The 23,808-nt window shown below is 34.9% G+C and overlaps 1 protein-coding gene across 8 annotated transcripts in view; it reads left to right on the forward strand.

The window, feature by feature from the left end:
* Positions 1-23,808, forward strand: part of ESCO1 (establishment of sister chromatid cohesion N-acetyltransferase 1) — a 1,212,023-nt gene that overhangs the window by 1,173,276 nt on the left and 14,939 nt on the right. For 7 of the 8 annotated variants that reach the window (XM_049698130.1, XM_033435352.2, XM_033435355.2 and 4 more), the window contains 4 exons: positions 331-445; positions 3,188-3,319; positions 20,870-20,959; positions 23,478-23,621. In XM_049698130.1, coding sequence (XP_049554087.1) covers positions 331-445; positions 3,188-3,319; positions 20,870-20,959; positions 23,478-23,621 — 481 coding nt within the window. Of the gene's footprint in view, positions 1-330; positions 446-3,187; positions 3,320-20,193; positions 20,318-20,869; positions 20,960-23,477; positions 23,622-23,808 lie in introns of those variants that run through there. The other variant, XM_049698132.1, reaches the window with a different exon arrangement.

Raw genomic sequence — 23,808 nt, forward strand, 5'->3', positions numbered from 1 at the left:
AGTATGATTTTTTAGCTTTAGCTCATTACTGAAAATAGTATTTAGGACAAACTGTAGTGACTCAAATTGCTAAAACTATGAAATGTAAAACTTACTCATACTATAGTTAGTGCTGCAGTTTTTTGTTTATTTGATGCAAGTTAGTTGTTTCTTTGGGTTTCCTTCCCTGTTTTGGTTTTTAAAAGGTTATTTTTCCCCCCTTGGAATTGATATTTGTCAGTGTTGTATAGAAAATAAGTTTTTTTTTTTCCTACCAGTGATTTGAAGTGATATGGATCTATAACATTTAATAGTTTTTGTTTGTTTGTTTGTTTGTTTGTTTTTTTAAAGGGAGATACCACCAAATCATTCTTGGCCTAAGTGTAATTCCCATTTGGAGATAACAATTCCAAAAGAATTGAAACTAAAAGAAGCAGAGAAAGCTGATGAAAAACAGTTGATCATAGTAAGTATACAACTTGACCTTTTTGGTGAAATGTTATAAACATCTTATTTATGCACATTGTCAAGGAATAAATTCATTTTTTACCTAAAGAACTTTTTGTCGCCATAAGTCTTAATTATGGAAATATTCTTGGTATTATGACAGCCACCCCCGCCAGTGATTCCATCCTGTAACAAATAATAAAAATTCAAATTTCCATACTTCTAGTTTTATTTACAACAGATTGACACTTTATTTCACATTTGTTATTTCTTAAATGTGTCATTTGATCACTACCTTTTTTAGTAGTTTAAATATTAAAATAACATGGAGTTTAATAAATAAGATGATTTTATATTTCTGTATTTTAGTGTATGTTATAATTTTAAAACTACATTTTACAGGAAGATAAACCAACAGTTAATTTGAATTAGAAAATAAGTACAATTTGGTGGCAAGGTGGAAAAGAGGGAGATATTTTGATTGATTAAAAATCTAATTTGAGTGAGCACAGTATATTAAAAAAATGAAGAACCCAAAATAATAGGAACATTTAATGTAGTTCCAGTTAACATAATTAATAGGATTTTTTGGTACTAGATGATTGATTATAACTTTAATATGGGAGAATAACTTTGTAAGAATTTTCTAGAAATTTTTGAGAAAGATTAGTGAGGGAAAAAGTTGTTTCATCGAATTTAATAATGTTTCTGTTGTCAAATCAGTATGATAGTGAAACAGTAGATTAGACAAGTAGAATCTAGAGTTGCCCTGTCCAATATGGTAGCCACATGTGACTGTTGAGCACTCGAAATGTTGCTTGTCACAACTGAGGTATGCTCTATATGTAAACATATGTACTGCATTTCAAAGATTAGTACAAAGAAGCATGTAAAGTATCTCACTAATTTTTAAAAATATTTAATACATGTTGAAATTATAACATTTGGGATATGTTTTGTTAAATAAAATGTATTATTAAAATTAATTTTACCTGTTTGCTTTTGCAGTCTTTAATGTGGCTACTAGTAAATTTAAAATTACCTTTGTGGGTCACATTTCTATTGGATAGTGCTGGTCAAGAGTTGATGGTAATGATGATGATGTTAATGATCATAATAGCAGCTAATATTTTTGAATGCATTGTTCCATCTCCTCCACTTAATTAAGTTAAGCCTTATAAAAAAGTATGAGATAGGTACAACTATTATTTTCCATTTACCAGTGAGGAAACTAAGGCAGCTGCTTACTCATTACTGTGAAAACTGCCTTCTTGAAGAGATGTTTGTATACCTGTATTCGTTATTCACAGTAGCCAAAAGGGAAGCAACTGAAGTGTCCATCAGTGGGTGAATGGCTGAACAAAATGTGTTGTGTATGTATACAGTGGAATATTATTCAGCCTTTAAAAAGGAAGGTAATTCTGACATGTTATAATATGGTTGAACCTTGAGGACATTATCTAAGTGAAATAAGTCAGTCACAAAAAGACAAATACTGTATGATTCTACTTATATAAGGTACCTAGAATAGTCAAATTCATAGAGATAGAAAGTAGAATGGTGGTTTCCAGGAGCTGGGGGTGGCGGTGTGGGGAGCTGTTGTTTAATGGGTATAGAGTTTCAGTTTTTTGTTTTGTTTTTGTTTTTTTGGCCGCTCCTTGTGGCATGTGGGATCTTAGTTCCCTGACCAGGGATCGAACCTGTGCCCCCTGCAGTGGAAGTGTGGAGCCCTAACCACTGGACTGCCAGGGAAGTCCCTAGAGTTTCAGTTTTGCAAAATAAAAATAATTCTGTAGATGGGTTGCACAACAATGTGAGTGTACTAAATACTGCTGAACTGTACACTTAAAAGTGGTTAAGATGGTAAATACTATGTTTTATATCTTAACCACAATTAAAAAAAATTTTTTTTAACTCCCTGAAATTTCAGGTAACATTTTGTCAATAGTTTGAATCTTTCAGAATGAACTTCCCTTTAGTTTTATATACAATCTTTTATTTACCATTTGATTTCTCTCTGCTCTGTGACCCTAGCTGTAAGGCACTAGCATACAGTTATCTGAGATCCTTTTTTTTCCTATAATTAGTTGAAATTATATAGTTTTAGAGCAGGGAAAATAAAGGGATTATGCTTTTTTTAGTTAATATATTATTCTTAAAGTTAGATCATATTGCTGTAATTTTTCTTGTTAAATAAGGACAAGAATAGAAAACCTTTTGTAAACAATTACTATTCTACAGCACAAGTATGAATTACTGGAGTACAGGTGATTATAATCAGACTTTCATACTTATTTGATATAAAGAAAATAGAAAATGTTTAATTTTACCTTTTCTCAAGAGTTTCTGGTGACATACTCTTTTTAATATAACTAGAGCAAAACCAAAGATGCCTATGAAACATTATTTTTTCTAAACTTTAGCAGTATAATTATTCACAGATACAAAATACATACTAGTTCTTATTTATAAGGTATTTGCTGTTTGGGGCTTTAGAACTAAGATTGTAGTGTTAAAGATACTTCTCAGTTCCTTTCAGTTGTTATTAAATGCTGTGGAGTGAGTGATTACTAAAATGGAAAACAGTTCTTAATAAAATTACATACAGATTTCAAAGATTAACATCTTAGTTTTTATAATCAACATTGAATGTTATTTTAAACACTTCTCACTCTATGTTCATGTTATAGCTTTAGAGGCTGATGTTCTGGAATTATTCTTTTGGGGGGGAAAAAACCTTCTGTTTGTTTTTTATAAATAGGATGCAGGACAAAAAAGATTTGGAGCGGTTTCCTGTAATGTTTGTGGCATGCTTTACACAGCTTCAAATCCAGAAGATGAAACACAGCATCTGCTCTTCCACAACCAGTTTATAAGTGCTGTAAAATATGTGGTAAGTGCAGTTCATGACTTTTAAAATGCAGAATCAGATAATTAGAGATGAATTGCCAAATTTAAGTCATTGAAAATTTTTGTCTTTAGGAAATGGTAATATATACAAAGCCCTTGTAGTATATATACAGGCTTATTTTAAAACAGAGCCAAACATAAAACCCAGCAAATTTATTCTGGCTGGTGTATGTTGTGGGATTTTTGAATTTAAGTTATATTTTTAAAGTGTTATTGAACCTCTTCTAACAAGTAATGCTGTTCAACTTGAGTATTTAAAAAGTCATTTGATTTTAATAATTATTAACTATTGATAAGCCTGCTTAATATTCAGTATAGCTTGGCACACTTTTTATTTGAGGGATTGATAGTGCTGTATATTATACCAAATAGACTGGGGATTTCCTTCTCTTTGCTAACGTGAGAGCTTTTCTTAATAAAATTAAAGAGAAAAATTCTTGATGGTTAAAACCTCAGAATTTGTAGTATACTTAAAAAAAAATCCCACAAAGTAACTAAGTTTTAGTATGTATTTTTTGATGTATGTGCATTTGAGGCATAATGGGTATTATTTAATACTTGTTTTTGGAAGTAGCAAAATTTTAAATAATTTTGAACCATTTCAGATATCTTGTGAAAATAGTAATTTAATGTAATTGCTGTTTACCCATATCTGAAATGGAATTTATTTTTATTTTATACATGTTACCTTCAGTACTGTACACTCACATTAATAAGACCTCCAGGATATCTGAACTGAGATCACCAATTCATTTCATGTAGGCACCAGATGTTGGATTATTTAAAGATCTTTATTGGCTTCAGTTAAATTTGTATCCTTACCTTTGGTTGAAGGATTTATATTCATGGTTTTATTTATCCAGTTACTTCTTCCCAAGATAAGTGGGGTTTTCTTTTTTTGGTTCCCTTCTGTGATGATCCTTTATATTCCTTATTTCATCTGCTTTTCCACACATACACCCTCCTACTGCTTAACTAAATAAAATATAAGGTGTGTGGACATAGAATATCTATAGATAGATATTGATTTGTCACTTGAAATTTGTACTTTTCCAATTTGACTGTATTAATATCCTTAAAACTTCAAAAGAAAAATAGCTCTATCAGGCAGCTAAATTATAGAATACTTCTTTGGCAAAAAATATTTGTTTATTTTACATACGTGAATCTGGTAGAAGTTAAAATGTGTTCTGCTCAAGTTACATTATCTGATTCTTGCAACCAGTTTCCTCAAATTATAAAAAGATTTGGTTTAAAAGACTTAATTCTTTATTTTAAAGGAAGTTCTTAATTTCTGACACAATCTGTAAAGAAATCAACCAGGAATTAATGTACTCTGCTCTTCCACAATACCAAAGGAAATTAGTTTATGGAACAAGGTGGAGTCATCACCTTCTCAACAAATTCTAGCTCTTGCAAAACTGTAAAGCAGTAGAGCAACTTAGGGAAGACTGATTCCTGCCCCACACCCCACCCCCACCCTCCTTGATGGGACAGAGCTATGGGTTATTTTATTTATTTTTGAAATAAGCTCAAGAGAAGGAATCGAGTTTAGCAGTTGGCCATCCTTCACTAACATCAAAGTTAATGTTCTTATCTTTTGCTGTTTTCAAATGTGTAGGTATACATAGATTTTAAGGTAGAAACTCCTCCAGAACATTGTAGCATTCTTTTCTAGTGTATGGAGGGAGGATAAAAACATACCTATGTTAAAGATATTCTGCTGTGATCACAACCCTGGATTTTGGGTTGTGACATGAATCATTTATTGGGCACCTAATATTGTGCTTTTGCATTAAGTACTGTTAAGTGTTTGATGAAACATCTGAGTTTTTTAAATGCCAGTTCATCTGTTGTGTTTGATTCTTGGAGAGAAGCATATAGAAAAGAAGTCATTTCGTGCTCTGGCTTTTATTTATTTCAAATGGGCAGTGTTCAGCGATTGGAAATCAAGTTTTCTTCCACTTAGAATAAATTAGAATGAGTTATACTTTTTATATTTTAATCAAACATTCTTTAGAAAATAAGTAGTTTTTCCTTAGGGTAAAAAGTTTCCCTTAGACACGGTAATAATCTATGACAGGTAAAAATGGCTGAAGTCTTCTTTTCAAAAGATTAAAATAGCATATAAATTATATAGCCATAGTAGCAATAGAAATTGATGCCACAGAGGCTACTTTTGGTTGACTACAATTTTTTCTTTTCCTTATCCTCTTTGGTTTGGGGTAGGGGAGAGAGTGATGGTGCTCTCTTTCTCTATTCCTTCATTGTACTCCATCTGCCTCATTGACGCCATTTGAGGAAATGTATTTTATCTGACTTACTAGAAACTATTTAGGAAGGAGCCCCTTAAGGCCTCAGGGGGAGCCTGGATTCTGGTTTAGACCTAGGTTCATTTCAGTTTCCCTTCATGAACTAAGATAACTGTTTTCCTAAAGGTGTGAAGAGAAAGCAGGAAAAACTCCCCCAAGAGCATTGAGCCATGTTGCTAGGCAAGGAACCTGTCCAGAACTCATCTGTATTTTGAGCTTTTAGTAATGCAGAAGAGGAATAATGTGTGGGTTCTTTGTAGAAAATCTCCTAACTTAATCTTTCTTACCTCTGTCTTTCCCTTATCTCCTTTGATTAACATTTGACTGAATGCTTTGTGGAGGACCTTACTCTCAGGGTATTTGATATACCCTTGCCTTCAAATTTAGGAACAAAGCCTGAAAGAAATGAAAAGTTAACAGTAGAAGATTTAAGTAACTATTAAAGCAATAAATCAATATTAACTATTTAAATTAAATTATAAATTAGCTTTGCAATTTAGAAGTGATAATTACTTTGGTAGAGCAGTGATCAGAAGAGGGGATTGTTTTCACCTCTTGATGACAAGAAAAACTTCGAAGAAGGATTTGACAGATCCCTGATTAGATGTACAGCTGCACTATCCAGTATGGTAGCACTAAACCACAGAAATGAAAAATGCTGTTCCTCAGTTACAGTAACCAGTGCTCAGTAGTCACATGTTGCTAGAGGCTACGTGTTAGTGTAGATGTAGAACATTTGTATTGTCACAGTGAATTCAGTTAGACAGTGCTGCTACAGAAAGCTGAGGCAGGGAAGCCATGATCCAGTAACCTTTAATTTCTTTTATGTGAAACTTGAGTACATGTGAATTTACTTCTGCATACTTTTTCTATATTCCTTTTGAAGATAACTAGGACAAAGAGGAAACTGGGTGTGGAGCAGGAATAGGGATTTTTAAGTCTTGGGATTGGGAAAGGAATCGGAAGCAAAGTAGCCTTGGCTCTTAGAACTAACTGTACTCCAGCATTCTTAGGGAATAGGGAGCCCAGGTATATTTGTAGGAGGAATGCAGAGAGCCGACTCAGAATTTGGTCTGAGTTTCATTGAGTTTCCCTGCTTAAAGGTTGAAAGTTAAGAAGTAGTTTCTTTAGAAACAGGTAGGAATTTGTTACATAAAAATTACCAAATGTCTTATTTCAAGCATCCAAGTACTTTTTCTCTCTTCCCTGACCCACATTTTTAGTTTTTCTAACTTATTATATCTTAAAGACTTAAAATATTGTGGTGTATAAATGTAGAATGGGAGCAGTCAGAAAGTAATTTTCCTTTGGGATGTGAAGGCCATATATTGGAGAACGAATACCTTTAGAATGAATGTTACATGCAACAAAATTTTACATTTTTAAAAAATAAATTTATTTATTTATTTTTGGCTGCATTGGGTCTTCGTAGCTACACGCGGGCTTTCTCTAGTTGTGGAGAGCGGGGGCTACTCTTCGTTGCTGTGCGTGGGCTTCTCATTGTGGTGGCTTCTCTTGTTGCGGAGCATGGGCTCTAGGCACTCTGGCTTCCGTAGTTGTGGCATGTGAGCTCAGTAGTTGTGGCCCGTGGGCTCTAGAGCACAGGCTTAGTAGAAAGTGTTCACAAACTCTGAGGAGGGAAGATATATCTAGTGGCAAATAAAAACTTCAATCTGTTTTTCCTCTACTTTTCTCTATTCCAGAGATGGTACCGCCATTTACTCATATCCACAAGCTGAAAACTTCAGAACAGTCCTTCAGTTTTCTTTTTATTGTCCTTCTAACTCAATCCTTTAGTGAATTTCACCTTCAAAGTAGATTCCAAATACTCCCACTTTTGTCATGTCTACTGCTCCTGCTCTGAACCAAGCTGGCAGCATTTTTTGCCTGGACCACTTGTGTAATGCTTCCCTAACTGGCCTCCCATCTTCCATTTTTGTTTCCCTGCAGTCTTTCTGCATGTTGTCCATAGCAGTCTTTTAAAAACTTGAATCATATTATGTCCTTCCTTTCTTTAAGATTTTCCAGTGAATTCACATCACACATAGAATAAAATTCAGAGTACTTAACTGTGGCATCAAGGCCCCGCACACTCCCCCTTCTCTAATCTCATCTCCTTACACTCTTCCCCTTACTTGCTGTACTCCGGTCATGCAGATCTTCCTTCTGTTCTTAAACCACTTCAACCACATTCCATTCTTAGTGTATTTGTACTTATATTACTTTTGCTTGGAGTGTTTCTTTCAGATCTTCACGTACTGGCTCTCTTCATTCTGGTCTTAAAGACACCCTCCCTGACCACCCAGTACAAAATAGCTCCCCTTGTCCCTCTTCTGTCTGTATAACTTATCACACTCTGAAAGTTTGTTATGTGTATTCCCCACTGGAGTAGAAGCTGTGTCGAAGCAGAGTCCTTGGTAGTCTGTTTATCATGCTGAAGAGCACCTGCCAATGCGTAGTAGGGGCTCAACAAATGCATTGAATTAAAGAACAGATTTTGATTTGAAGCCACAGAACAAGAGTGGTGAGTCTCAGTTTTCTCATTTAAAAATGAGATTAAGGGCTTCCCTGGTGGCGCAGTGGTTGAGAGTCTGCCTGCTGATGCAGGGGACACGGGTTCGTGCTCTGGTCCGGGAAGATCCCACATGCCGCGGAGCGGCTGGGCCCGTGAGCCATGGCCACTGAGCCTGCGCGTCCGGAGCCTGTGCTCCGCAACGGGAGAGGCCACAGCAGTGAGAGGCCCGCGTACCGCAAAAATAAATAAATAAATAAAAATTTAAAAAAATGAGATTAAACCAGATTTCTCTGGGCTTTGGCAACTCTGATATTTGTTGATATTAAATCATTGGGAATTAATAGTATAAATATCTTTGGGGGACATGGAACATATTGTAAGTTAGACAGAATAGTAACATACTTCAAAATATGTAAAGCAGCCCAAATTTGAATTCATTGTGGCAGTTAGAGGTTTATTAACTAGGTTTGCATATTGAATTACATATCTGACTGAATTTAGGTGCTAAAATCATTTGTTCTTTGTTTAGAAAAATAGTCAAAGTAATTTAACTCTTTTTTTTTTTTTGTGCTAAGATGTAAGAGGTCATTATAGATTATTTTGTACCAGTGGTTTTTCTTCAGTTGTATTTAATTTTAATTTTCTGTAAGATAAATTTTTCTTTATATATAAAAATAATGCTTCTAATCCTTCTATCACAGGAATTAAATTTCGAGAGTTTTAGTTTCTCTCCTGAAATTCTTCTTTCACATAGTTTGTCCTCTTGTCCTTTAAAATCTTTAGCATACGTGTAATAGCAATTTTAAAGTTCTTTTCTGCTAATTCAGACATTTGGGTCACACTGGGCCTGTTTCTGTTGACTTTTCCCCTCTTGATCTTGGATCATAATTTCCTATTTCTGTCCATGGTCTTACTTTTTTTTTAATAGACTTTATTTTTATAGAGTAGTTTAAGATTATAGGGAAATTGAGCTTACGGTAGAGAGAGTTCCTGTATACTCCTGCCCGTACATATGCTTGACATTCCACACCAGAGTGGTATATTTGTTGCAGTTGATGAGCCTACATTGACAAATTATCACCCAAAGTACATAGTATATATTAGGGTTCACTCTTGGTGTTGTACATTTCATGGGTTTAAAAGATACATAATGACATGTATCCAGTAATGTCATACAGAATAGTTCTTCTGTTCTCCCTTGCTTTATCCTTGCCTAACCCTGGCCCCAGCCCCTGGCAACCACTGATCTTTTTAACTGTTTCCAAAGTTTGGCCTTTTCCAGAATGGTATGTAATTGGAATCATACAGTATGTAGCCTTTTCACATTGACTTCTTTCACTTAGTATTATGCATTGAAAGTTACTCTGTATCTTTTCATGATAGCTCATTTCTTTTTAGTGATGAATAATATTTTATTATCCTGATGTATCATAATTTATTTACCTGTTCACCTACTGAAGAACATCTTGGTTGTTTCCACATTTCGGCAATTGTGAATAAAGCTGCTATAAATGTCCATGTGCAGGTTTTTGAGTGGACATACATTTTCAACTCGTTTTTGTAAATACTAAGGAGTGCAAATGCTGGGTCGTGTGGTAGGAGTGTGTCTAGTTTTGTAAGAACTGCCAAACTGTTTTCCAAAGTGGCTGTACCATTTTGCATTCCCACCAGCAATGAATGAGATTTTCTGTTGCTCCACATTCTTGCCAAAATTTGATGTTGTCAGTGTTCTGGGTTTTAGCCATTCTAATGGTTGTGTATTGGATCTTACTGTTGTTTTAATTTGCATTTCCATAGTGACAGAATAGGGAGCATCTTTTCATATGCTTATTTGCCATCTGTATATCTTCTTTGGTGAGGCATCTGTCCAGGTCTTTGGCCCTTTTTTTTCAATTAATTAATTAATTTATTTATTTTTGGCTGCATTGGTCTTTGTTGCTGCACGCGGGCTTTCTCTAGTTTTGGTGAGCGGGGGCTACTCTTAGTTGAGGTATGCGGGCTTCTCGTTGCTGTGGCTTCTCTTGCTGTGGAGCACGGGCTCTAGGCACACGGGCTTCAGTTGTGACATGCAGGCTTCAGTAGTTGTGGCTCGCAGGCTCTAGAGCACAGGCTCAGTAGTTGTGGCGCACGGGCTTAGTTGCTCTGCGACATGTGGGTGGCGCACGGGCTTAGTTGCTCTGCGACATGTGGGATCTTCCCGGACCGGGTCTCAAACCCGTGTCCCCTGCATTGGCAGGCGGATTCTTAACCACTGCGCCACCAGGGATGTCCCTGGCCCATTTTTTAACAGATTGTTTGATTTCTTATAGTCGAGTTTTAAGAATTCCTTGTATATTTTGGATAACAGCCCTTTATGAGCTAGGTCATTGTAAATATTGATATCTCCCAGTCTGAGGTTTGTCTTCTCATCCTCTGGACAGTGTCTTTTGCAGAACAGAAGTTTTTAATTTTAAGTTTAATGAAGTCCATCTTATCAGTTCTTTCTTTCATGGATTGTGCTTTTGGTGTTGTATCTAAAGAATTATTGCCATACCTAAGGTCATCCGGATTTTTCCCTTTGTTATCTCCTAGGAGTTTTTATAGTTTTGCATTTTACATTTACATCTATGGTCCATTTTGAGTTAATTTTTGTGAAGGTGTAAGGTCTGTATCTAAATCCTTTTTTTTTTTTTTTTTTTTTGCACGTGAACATATAGTAGTAGTTCCAGCACCATTTGTTGAAAAGACCATCTTTTCTCCATTGTATTGCTGTTGCTTTTTACCAAAGATCAGTTGACTATATGTGGGTCTATTTCTGGGCTTTCTATTCTGTTTCATTGTCTCTTTGTTTCTTCTTTCACCAGTGTCACACTGGCTTGATGATTGTAGCTTTACAATAAGTCTTGATGTCCAATAGTGTTAGTTCTCTGACTCTGTTCGGTTTCAATATTGTGTTAGCTATTCTGACTTTTTTGCCTCTCCATATAAACTTTAGAATCAGTTTGTCAATATCCACAAAATAGCTTGCTGGGATTTTGATTGGGATTGCATTGACTCTATAGATCAAGTTGGGAAGAACTGACCTGTTGACAATATTAAATCTTCCTGTCTTGCCTTGTAAGTTTTTCTTGGACATTGTGTATAAAAGAACACTAGCAACTGAAGTAGATAATCAGATAATTCCCTTCCCTGCCCCTGCCCCCTGCCCCCTGCCCCCTAGCCAAAGCTTTCCCTTCTTTCTGTCTGGCAACTACGTTAAGGGACTGATCTCTTAGATTTCATTAGGTGTTGAGTTGGGTTGAAATTTTAGTTATTCTATCCATTTGGATTTTTAATGTCTTAAGGTTGGGATCAGGTGCCTCTCTCCAGCAGAGGTTGAGGATCTAAACTCCACAGCACACAAATCTCTCTATACCTCCTAGCCCCACTCAGCAGATGTCCCATGGGAGAGTTGGTGGAGAATTACCTCTGTGTTTCGCGCTCCTCCAGATTTCAGGCTTCCATGCCAGCTCACTTATGACCATTAAGAATTTGACTGATTTTTCCCTGTCCCAGTAGTAGACTTTTCTTGTCCTCTGCCTGTGGCAATCCTGCTCCTCTAAGACACTGATTGGTCAATGTCTTAGGGATAAAAATGGCTGCTGGTCTCTGCTCACCTAGGTAGGGCGGGTTCATCTCTGGAAATCAGTCCACAGCTCTGCATTGCCTTAAAAAAAAAAAAATGCTTTTTAGTTTATTGGGTGTTTTCTTATTACAACAGAACCAGTGATCTTTTTATGACCTTCTTTATCTTAACTGGGAGTGGAACTCCCAAAGGTATACATTTAGAGAACATTTTTCAGTAATGGATTTGGGACTTGGGATGGAGTGGAGTTTGGGCCATGAATTTTTTAAAATCATGAGTGAAACTGAAGAGGTCAGTAGATTTGCTCACTAAGCCCAGATGACCTTGAGATGAGACTGACATCAAATGAAATATTTCTTATATACTGGGAGATTATTGCTACAAGTTGAAAAGTGCTTAATTGATGAATCCTAATAAAGGGATGTTTTGGATTCCTTAGTATTTGAGAATGACAGAGAAAAGAATCTCATAATTCTTCATATGACTTTTAGTTAGGTCTGACCCGAGTATACCTTAAGAGAAATATTATTCCTGTAGTAATAGATTTGATGATGTAATTACAGAAGTTTTCTTAACTGGCACAATTGGGAAAATTGGGTCAGTTAATCAAAAAAGTTGATTCAAGTGGAGATCCTTGGTATCAGAATACCCAACTAATAGTAGCTTAAATCATAAGGATACATGTTTTCTTAAGAAGAAGTCTGGAGGTACATAGTCTTGGGGTTGTTCCATTCAGCAGTTCAACAATCAAAAAAATGTTTTTTAAAAATACCCAACATGAACACTGGGTATTTGTCCTTCAGTGCCCTTCTCTCCTTAGTGTGTTGACTTTTTAGCTTCATAGCTGTAACTTCATGGTCCATAAAGTAAACTCCTGTAGTCCAGATACCATGTTCAGATTTAAAGGAGGAATGTTGGTTGGAGTGGGTATTCTTTCAAAAAGAGTCCCTCAAGTGGTTTTTTCATTTTATCAGTGAAGAACAGCAATTTTCCAGAAGCTCTTGCAAAGTTCCCTATGTCTCATTCACCAGAACTGGGCCTGGTAGCTAGCTACCCTTTAGCTGCAAGAGAGCTGGGAATGTAAGAATCTGTCAAAAAGAAGTAAGAGAATATGATTTATTGTGCCAGTGGTTCTCAAGGTAGGGGAATGGGGTGTTTATTACATAACTTCTGTTAGGTAGCATCTGGAAACACGTGGAGAATATTGACATTTGGTGGGCAGGGTTTAGGGGTACTGAACTTTTTGCAATGCGTGTGACACTTCCAAAGAAGGTAGAATGTCTAGCCTAAAGTGCCAGTAACAGCCCTGTTGAGAAACACTGGACTATTTGGAATTTATTGTTGAAAATACACATATTACCGCCCCAAACAAAATGGTCAAAAAAAGAATGGGAGAGAATGGCTTGGGATGGGCAAAGAGCAATGTCTTCTATAGGGTCATTACATAGTTTAAACATTTTATTATAATTTGAAGCCTGTCAATGTATGTTAAATGTAATTGATGGGGGGAAGCTGTTTCTTTGAGTATGGATCCTCTAATTAGTTTAGCTTTGTTTTTTTCCTCATATAAATCACACCCATAGCCATCCTTTATGATGTACTTTTAAAAATATAGAGGAAGAACTTAAATATTGCAGAGCAACCTGAGAATCTGGGTATAGAATTGTTCTTGCTGCATTTCTGATTTTTAAAAGAGACTTGGCCTATTTGCTTTTTTCCAGAGTGTCCTGCCTAACTTTCATTAAAACAACTATCTTTGCACTCTCGTTTTTTAAAGAGGAGATGCAGACCCAAATACCTGTGCTTTTTTTTTAATAAAAAAATAAATAAGTTTATTTATTCATTTATTTTTGGCTGCCTTGGGTCTTCATTGCTGCGTGCGGGTTTTTTTTCTAGTTGCAGCGAGCGGGGGCTGCTCTTCGTTGTGGTCCACGGGCTTCTCATTGCGGTGGCTTCTCTTGTTGCAGAGCATGGGCTGTAGGCGCGCGTGCTTCAGTAGTTGTGGCGCATGGGCTTTAGAGTGCAGGCTCAGTAGTTGTGGCGCACAGGCTTAGTTGCTCCACGGCTTGTGGGAGCTTCCCGGACCAGGGCTCAAACCTGTGTCCCCTTCATTGGCAGGCATATTCTTAACCACTGCGCCACCAGGGAAGTCCCTGCACTATAATTTTGTCAGTTTATTTGATTGCATTTTATAGTTAAAATAATAAATTGGCATAAACAAGTTTAGGAACAAACAAATGACTCTTGGTAATCACGTCACTTAGTTTTGGAATTCCAAAGTAGTTGTTTACTGGTTGACAGTCAGTGTGCCCCAGGCATCAGCTTCTGTTACCCAGGGAAAACTAAGCATTGGTTAGTCCAGCAAGTTGATTAGGTGGACATCATTTAAGAAAGTTACTGCCATGTATTAAAAATATCTAATTAGCTGAGCTCTAGACTTTTTTCCTGAATTATAAATTGGGTGACTTTAATAAATACCAGACTTCATCACTTCTCTTTCTTTTAGATTTTTGTTTTTCTTAATCAGAAGCTATTAAAACTCCAAGTAGTTTTAAGATTCTATCATTTTACCCATGAAAATGTTTTGCTGTTCAGAACATATTAAGCACCTCTCATAAAAACCTATTTCTTAGAACTTAGATTTTTCTCAGGAAGTGGTGAAAACTATAATTTAAAAAAACATATATACACATGACAGGGATGTTAGAGAAATGGAAAATAACTGTCGAAAACAGATGTTGCTCTGTAAATCATTGAGTTCCTTCCAAAGTAATTTTAAAAATTGTATTTCAGAATCAGGTGGTCCTTAGTTATGAAAAGGCATTATTGAAAAAATTTTCTTATATACCATTATTGTATTACTTGCAAGAAAGGGTATTTAAATACTTCTCTTTTAACATGTGCTTTTAAGGGCATTTGTTCTTCAAACCTCCATTGTAGAGAAAATTTTCCTTTCACATTTTTTTCCTTGAAAAGATTTTAATTTAGGTGAATTAAAGGGTGGCCTTCAAAGTTTTTATTCTTCAACTCATCTTTTAAAAGAAAATTTATAAAAGCAGTATGTGTACCTAGAAATGGAAATTTCCAGAATTGTAAGGTATAAAATGAAAAAAAAAAAAAAAGCCTCCTTTTTCCCTACCTTGTTTCCAGTCTCATTCTCCACTGGTTAAGCACTTTTGTCTTTTTCAGTGTTTCCAACATTGTATATATAGCTTATATGTATATATATATATATCTCAAGCTGTATATAAATGTGTTTTAGTAAAATCTTCTTTTCCCAGTTTTTACTAGCTATATTTTGATGTTTAGTTTTGTTGATTGCCTTTAATTTTAATATTTATAAATGATATTTGACTCCTTGGTGACTGCATTCTCCCCCTCTTTACCTTCCACATTCTGTCAGCTATAACTAAGTTTTGTAATTGTTCAGTAAGTATTATTTAATTCACTGTAACTTAGTGAAGTAGTTTTCATTCCTCTTATGGGTTACAAAACTAAGACAGAGAGGTTAAGTTCTTGGTTTTATGAATAGAGGCTTTAGTCCTTCAGGCACACTCCACCGTTTCAAAAATATTTATTGGTTACTTGATTTTCAGTGCTATGACTTGGGCTATAGTGTGTGTCAAACGAAGTCTTAGTCGTTTTGGAGCTTATGGTCTATATTTATAGTAAGTCTCATTGTAGGCCTCAGCAGTCTAGACATCCCAAAACTCCAGATCCCTGTAGCTTAATCCCTGGATCAAAGAAAATTGGTCGTGGGGTACAGGATACAGGATTTATCAAAACAAATAGTTTTACTGGAGGAGTAGAAGCTTTTAGGAGTTCTAGCTTCTGTTTAGTTCAAATATTGCGGAGAATGAGAAAAGTACACTGGAGGAGATCCTGCTATCATAGCATACCTACAAAATGAAAAGTCTATAAAACATCTGTAGAACTGAGTCAGATTTTTCTAAAATAAAACAAATTCTTGTGTATATTCTTTGATTTCTGACTCACTTAATGAATAAAAAAACCCCACTGTGTCATGGGACTTTCGTTTTTCTGAATACCTTCTTTAAAACTGGAAAATTAAACATGTTGGCTAGCTTTTAGTGGTTAAGTCATTTAAAATGGGAAACCATGAATCTTGAAATACTCTAGTAGTAATAAATATAGCTAACGGATTTGAAGGTTAACTTCACAGAGCATTGTGCTTAATTTTGCTTTAATAGACTGATTATATCATTCATGCCTGGTTGACTGAACACAAATCAACATATAAGATATCTTCATGTTTTTTAATTCCCAGAGGAATTTTTTGGGGGTAAATAAATTGATACAAATTAGTTTATTTTACATTTAGGAGGGAAAAGAAATGACATTAGTTAAGGTCTTTCTGTGTACCAGGGACTCCTCTAAGCATTTTACCCATATTAAACTCCTCTTAGTTCTTTTAGCAGATCACTAAGTAGTTACAATTAATTTATAAATGAGGAAACAGCAGAAAGAAGGATATGTATTTTGCCTGAAATCACACAGCTAGTGAGTGACGTAGTTGGCTCTAGGGTCCATGAGTAATAGACTAGGTTCTTATTATTTTATTTGAATTTCAACAAAATATATTGTGTGTACAATAAATTTAGCTCAGAAATAATTGACCCCATCTTCAGTGCTTGTCCTGACTCACAGCTCCCAAAACCTTTGGAATTTCCTAAGTGATGGGAGAAAGTGTCTTTTGTTACTTTAATGAGATGACCTTTGGAGCTCACCCAAGGCAGGGGCTGTTTGCCAGTGGAGCCGACTACAGAGGGTTGGAACTTTCAGTTCTCACACCCTGATCCTGGGGAGGGGAGAGGGGCTGGAGATTGAGTTCTGTTGCCAGTGGCCAATGATTTGATCAATTCTGCCTCTGTAGTGAAGCCTCCAAAAAACCCAGAAGGACAGGGTTCAGAGAGCTTTTGGGTTGGTGAACACATGGAGATTCGGGGAAGGTGGTGTGCCTGGAGAGGGCATGGAAATACGTCTTTATCATTATTGTTGTTAATACAAGATTATTTTTGCAAAGTGTCCAAACATGAATTAAAACCAGCTGCTTGCGGGTAGTTAAAGTATATTAATACTTTTATTATAACATTTTATTAAAGTAGAAAAAACAGGAAATACAGATAAACTAAAAGGAAAAAAATTAAATCACTCAGATAACCTCTGTTTATATTTTGGTGTATGTCCTTGCTGACTTTTAAAATATTCATAAGTATATATTTACGTTTAAAATTCATTTCAACAAAATATTTTTATATATTTCAAGAGTCTATAATTTGTTTCTCTTATGCAGTTTTTCTGCAGTTTTTTTATGCTTTCTGCCTTGGGTACTGTCCAGAAGAGCATGTGACCGAATTTTGAATGAGCTAATTTTAATTTACTTTTGTTTCTGAAGACTTAAAATTTTAAAAAGAGATGGTATTTAGAATATATCTATTTCAACATATAAAAAGTGTTAGACTTGCTGTCGAACTAAAAATGTCTGTTTTTCAAATTCCTTTAGTAATTTTAAGTAAAATTTTAATTGAAATACAACATGTAAAGAAAAGTACCCAAATAATGAGTGCTCAGCTTAATGGTGTAGTTTTGCAAAGTGAACACCCACATGACAAGAAACACCACTAGCATCTCAGAAGCTGCTCTGTGCCCCCACTGCAGTCAGTGCTTTTCCCAGCCTCAGGTCTAACCACTCTGCTGACTGGATTCATTTGACATTCATTTTTCACTTCTGAATAAATGGTATTTGAGCAAGCCTTGGGCCTTGGGCACAGTTTTGACAATGGGTGATTTGAACTTTCCAAAATAGTCTACCCCATCTCGCCCCACATCCCCACCACCAAACAGTGAGTCCCCAGGTACTCATCACTTAGCTTTAACAAGTCACAATTCATGGGAAATCTTCTTGCATCTACCCCTCCTAATTATTTTAAAGTGAAACCCAGGTGTCACATTATCATTTTAGTGGATATTTTTAAATATGTATTTTTAAAAGATGAAAAGATTGCTCTTTTTTTTTTTTTTTTTTTACCGTAAACAGGATTTAAAGAGTATAACCACACCTTTAAAATTTAATTCCTTAATATCAGATATTCCCTCAGGGTTCAGAATCTCCCCAAATATCTCGTAATTTTCTATACTGTTTGAATTAAGGTCCATATGTTGCATTGGTTGGTATGTCTCTTAAATCTCCTTTAATCTAAAGGTTCTCCCTCTAGGTCTTTTTTTTTTTCCTTGCCGTATTTGTTGATAATTTTTTTGAAAAGCTGGTTATTGGTTTTATTTTTCAGGGTATTCTTTCATGGGTATTTCCATTCAACCTTTTATGAAAGTGATTAGTATGAACGTATATAACTTGAACGCACAGATCTAAGTGTTTGGCTGATGAATTTCAACAATTGTATACATCAATATATTCACCACCCAATGTATTTTGTTTTTAATTGTAATCTTTTTCAAATGGAAAAAGAGGAAAAACCCCTTCCATTCTTTAGGCTCTGAAGTGTAGAGTAACTACAGTGGGGTTGGGGCAAAAAAAAAATCATTGATTGCTATCAGCAGTGTAAAGCGTTCTGCTTTTCAGTAGCCAGATGGGTGAATTAAGAATATTTGGGGTTTGGAAAATGCCACTTGCTAGCAGAGGGATATGTGTAACATGTTAGAGCTAAAGGTGAAAGGTGTAAATGCACTACATTGAAATTTATATCTTTGCAAAAAAAAGCTGTGGCTATTTGGTTCTTCCTCTGAATTGCATTTACCCTTCCCAAAACCTCCACCTCTGTCTCAGTTTCAAGTAGCAGACACATTTCATCTCATCTAAGTATTCTAAAGATAGGAGGATCATGTGATTATTGACTCCAGGAAAGAGTTAACTGCAGTTGAAGCATATAAATGTCTTTATTATCTTATTTGACAGATATTAGCCAACTTGGTTCTTTCATCTTTGCCTTGTCCAAGATTTGAATTTATTGTCGTATTTAACTTTGGGGACTTTTTAATTGTGTTTTCTTAAAGTAGTACATGGATTTTAGTTTGATACCATTAGGAAGGTAGAGTGGAAGTTACTAAGAGTTACTGAGTGGCTGCTCTCTGTGAGGTATCATCTCTTAAATGCAGTGCTCTAAACTCCTAAGTAATGTATGTGATGACAGCTATTTTGTCCATAGCCTAGGTCAGGAAACAGAATGAGAGTTCCAGTGATTTGCCCAAGACCATATAGCTAGTAACTACCAGGAAATGGGATTTAAACCCTGAATTTTATTCCAGAACTCTTAAAAAGTTTTCACTTAAATATCCTGTCTTCATAAACATTAGAAACCTAAGCAGTAATAACTCTGCCCGTTGCAATTCCTGCTGCTTATACACGTACATGAAAAAACAATCATACTTAAAACATTTTAAAAAATTGTATCAAATCCAATTGTGATAACATTTCCTGCGTGAACATGCAAGTTTCAACTTGTATCAAGAGAAAGTTTTTGTACTAAAAAGTCAGTAAAGCAAACTACTTTATCTAGTGCCTACGGTGCAATATAATGACGTTAGACCAGTGTTGTTATTTTTAAAGACAGTAGGAAAATAGCTTATCAAATTATCTTCAGGTAATTCAGTTCAGGACGTATGACTTTGTTATAAGTTGGGGTTACTTAAATTCTAGCTTTTCATTGAATTTGTCGTTTAGTTTTTAAAATGAAAAGTCTTCATTTTATGTGAAATAGATTTATTTTAAAAACTTTTCCCAAAAATAACATATTAATGTAAATTTGTTTTTAAAGAGGGTGATATCTTTTATTCCCTGTAGAAGCATTTTACCTATATTCAAATCTGGATATGATTCAGATTTTTGTTTCTAGTTTGAAAAAAATGACTTCTGTGACTATTGTTTCTGCTCCTTTTTTCTTTTCAAATCTTGGGAACGCATTACCATCATAATTATAGTCTGAATTTTACTTTACCTTTGGGTGCTCTATTTTTTAAACAAATTCTGATTTTAAATACTTTAATCCAAATTGTGATTTATACCAAGTTTATTTCTAGACTTTTTGTCCCCAGCTAAGATCCTGCCCTCTCCCAAAAAGACCATTCTGGATTATTTAAGAAAATCAACCTCCTTTCAGACTTGCCATAGTATTTTTAAAAATATAGTTGCCTTTTTCTTGGTTTCATTGAGCTTTAATATTCTCAAACAAATCTCAGAAAGAAGATGCTGGTTTTCTTTAATAGAAGTACATATTGCTTCTTGAAAGGCATTTTTATTTAAAGTTGGTTGGGTAAGACAAATGGAACAACTAGTTAAGCTCATTCCTTCTGTACTTATTTTTAACTTCAAAGCTCCTAGTTTTAACCTCTGGTTCAGTCCCATCTTACTAGATTTAAGTGGCTTTTGTTTTGTTTTGTTTTTCATGCAGGTTCTGCTCATTAATCACCACGAGTGTGGATCTGAAGAAGAGTTTATTACCTCTCTTTTTTTGAGTATGTTTAACTTCAGATACACACAACGTAGCCTCTCCTTCCCTATTAGATTCTTAGAAGGTAGTTATATTTTTATAGTATCCTTCTTGTGACTTTGATAGTTGTGATCAATAAGAATAAAAACTATTCCTTACATATTGGGCTACTGCATGCAAATCAGTTCATTTAAAACCTCCTGGAGGTCTTTGGCATGCCAGACATAAAACCATGAGTGTTTGTTTGTGGAGGTAACGATGTTCCAAAGAAATTTAAGACTTTAATTCTCTTATCAAGAAACTGGGTGAGTTATCCTTTAGGTTCTGGGAATCACTGACCTTAAGGGGCTTGCTTTTGGTGTGTGATTTTTTAAATTAATTTAAAATGGGAAATGATAAATTAGAAATGCTGTTGTGGTATTAGATCTCTGAATGAATAGTAGAGAGAAATTAGCTTGTATTATACCTATTATACAAATTACCTGATTTATCATGTCTTATTAAATATTAATGAGCATATACTTTTCCATGTCTGTAATTTTTAGACACATTGATATATTTTTCTTATTGTACATGAATATGATGTATGAAATGTGATAAATAAAATTAATTCTTTTTTTTATATATATATGTCTAGGGTTGGAAAAAAGAAAGAATTCTAGCTGAATATCCTGATGGCAGGATAATAATGGTTCTTCCTGAAGACCCAAAGTATGCCCTGAAAAAGGTAAATTTCCAGTGAAATTTCACACAGAATAAATAGTATAATTTTGCAGCTAATTTTAAGAGTATAATGTATTGCTGGCAGAACACATTTAAAAACCAATTCTGAAAACAAGAAATAAGCATTTAGTCACAACCCAACTGAAAAATTATGCTTTAACTTTGTAGTGTATCTAGCATAAGTGAAATGAATTTTTAGTGGATTGATTGATTACTGTCTCATATTACCAGTAATTTGAGTGATGGTATGAAGGCATAGTAATGAATAATGGCACATAAATTATTTCAAGAATCAAAATTAAAATAAAAATCTGAATCATAATTTGTAAAATTAAAATTAATAAATGTCATTTTATTCTGAGTAAATTTCTAAATAAAAGCTTATTGCAGAAGGGGATCTTAATAGTAGGTCATAGTTATCCTTAAGTTAAACATGAAGTAATCATAATGTTAAGGTAGAAAATAATATATATTCTGATTTATAAATGTAATGGAGAAAAGTTAAAATCCTCTGTGAGCCAGGTTTTAGTCCAATTTAGGGTTCAGAGAAATGAACCAGAGAGATAATGAAGTCTGGAACCATTTTATTATATAGAGTACCCTAAATGTCAGGAGACCATAGGACAAACTTATTTTTAATGAATATATTAATTACATTTTCAAATAATATACTCAAAACGTTTTTCCTCCAGATGCTTTTTCAGAAGTACCTCATAATGTAAAGCAATGGGTCTGATCGTTTATCTGAAAAACTTAATTAAACTAGAGTGTTTTCAACATATCTAGAAACACAAGGAAAGTAGTTTATTTACTTTTCTCAGGTTAATAGTTGGACCTCTTTAAATTTAGGAATACTTCACCTGAAAGGGAGGTTGAAGAAAAACACTTTGAACCTGTTATTTGAAAATATAGCTAACATTCCACTTACAGATCCTTGAACAACGGTTGGGGGAGGCAGTGTTAATCTACATATAATTCGGTGTGCTAGGTTCCTCTATATCTTCGGATTCAACCAACCACGGACCATGTAGTACTGAAGTATTTACTATTGAAAAATATCCATGTAAAAGTGGACCCATCCTGTTCAAACCTGTGTTGTTCAAGGATCATTTGTATAAGTTTATCCTGTGGTTCCTGACTTTTCGGGTACCCTGAATATATAACTGAACAATCCCCGTTACTCAAATAAGCCCCCATGTTACCACTGCTGAACAGTATAGACAGTAGTATTTAGAATGGCACATAAACCTGTCTTGTATTTGAAACATTGATCCTTGCACAGAAACAAATACTTGTTGAATTAATGTTGGATTAGTAACTGACTAAATGAAAATTAAATTATGGGATTTTTGGAATTCCAACTGTTATCATTTGGAAATGCACAGTGGGCACTTTGCTTTACTGCATGTGGCGTCCATACATTTCTTACCAAGACTCCACAGAAAATTCTAATTTCCTCATGTTCATTTCTCAGGACAGACTCTTAGTAACCTACAGTTCAGTATGTTACTGGTTAGTAATAGGTTAAAAATTAAAATCTAAGGAATTGTGAATCATTTGCCTTTAGTAACTGAGTCAGGTATTGTATTGTGGGATATTGTTCTAGGATTAGGAGGACTTGAGTTTTCATCACTGAATAAGGGATGTATTACATGGTATTCTGCATGTCAGAGGTGTGAGTACCTAACCCTCTTAGGTGTTATTTGCATTTTAAACTTAGTGTCACAAATGAATGTTTATTGGACTGAATATTTGCAGATTATTTTTTAACTGGGGAAGGAACTAATGTTTGGGTGCCTACAAAAATCTTGACTTTGAGAACCTATAAAAGTTTGAGCTTACCGTATTTGACCTTGACCACAATTCTAGGAGGTAACAGAAAGAAGCAGTTCGATGCCATATTAACATTATAGGTTCAAATCCCAGAAATCGCAGCTCTTTGGTTCTAGGTGTCCCATATCTGACATGGGAAAGTTACTTTTGAATTTTATTTCTTCTGTATGCAAAAGAAACTATAAGCCTCTAAGAGGTGTTGGATTTAAATAAGATAATATTGATAAAGTGCTTTGCATAATGTCTGGCCTATAAATGGTTGATAAGGAGTAAACATTTATGTCTGTCCTCTGTGTTCACCTGCACTTTACTGATGAGAGTATTCATTAAGCCTTGCGAAGAAGAGAAGTGTGGCTTGCCTGGCGAAGATTCCAGTGAAGCTCTCTCCAGTACTCAAACCCACGATCCTTCTAATGGGAAGTCTTTGTTCTTATTACCTATTGTAGGAGCTCTCACTCCTGTTGTTCCCAGACTGCTGGGCTTGACATTACTCTCCATTCTTTCCTCCTTTTGCAAATTGGTCCACAGGGCTTGAAAAACATTTATTGGTCAGGACAGTCATTCAGAAGCACTCTTCAGAGGATATCCTGCTTGGAATAATATACTCAATTTATTGAACTGAAATAGTATATTTTTACATATATAAAATGCTTTTGTTGTTAAAAAAAATATTGTTCTTTATTTGGCAGGTTGACGAGATTAGAGAGATGGTTGATAATGACTTAGGTTTCCAGCAGGCTCCACTAATGTGCTATTCCAGAACAAAAACACTTCTCTTTATTTCTAATGACAAAAAAGTAGTTGGTTGCCTAATTGCAGAACATATCCAATGGGTAAGTGATTTTTAAAGAGTGGTCGTATGTAGTATGGTGTTTAAAGAGTTACAGGAATAACATAATCCTGGTAAATTTTTCAGCGTTTTATGTAAGGAAGAGTATGAATGCAAGAATTCCTGTGTGTAATTCTTTACTACAGTGGAGTTGTATCTTGCATGGGAATTAGTTTCTCAAGTCAGTATAA

Source organism: Orcinus orca, chromosome 15 (genome assembly GCF_937001465.1).
Source record: "Orcinus orca chromosome 15, mOrcOrc1.1, whole genome shotgun sequence".
Classification (NCBI taxonomy): domain Eukaryota; kingdom Metazoa; phylum Chordata; class Mammalia; order Artiodactyla; family Delphinidae; genus Orcinus; species Orcinus orca.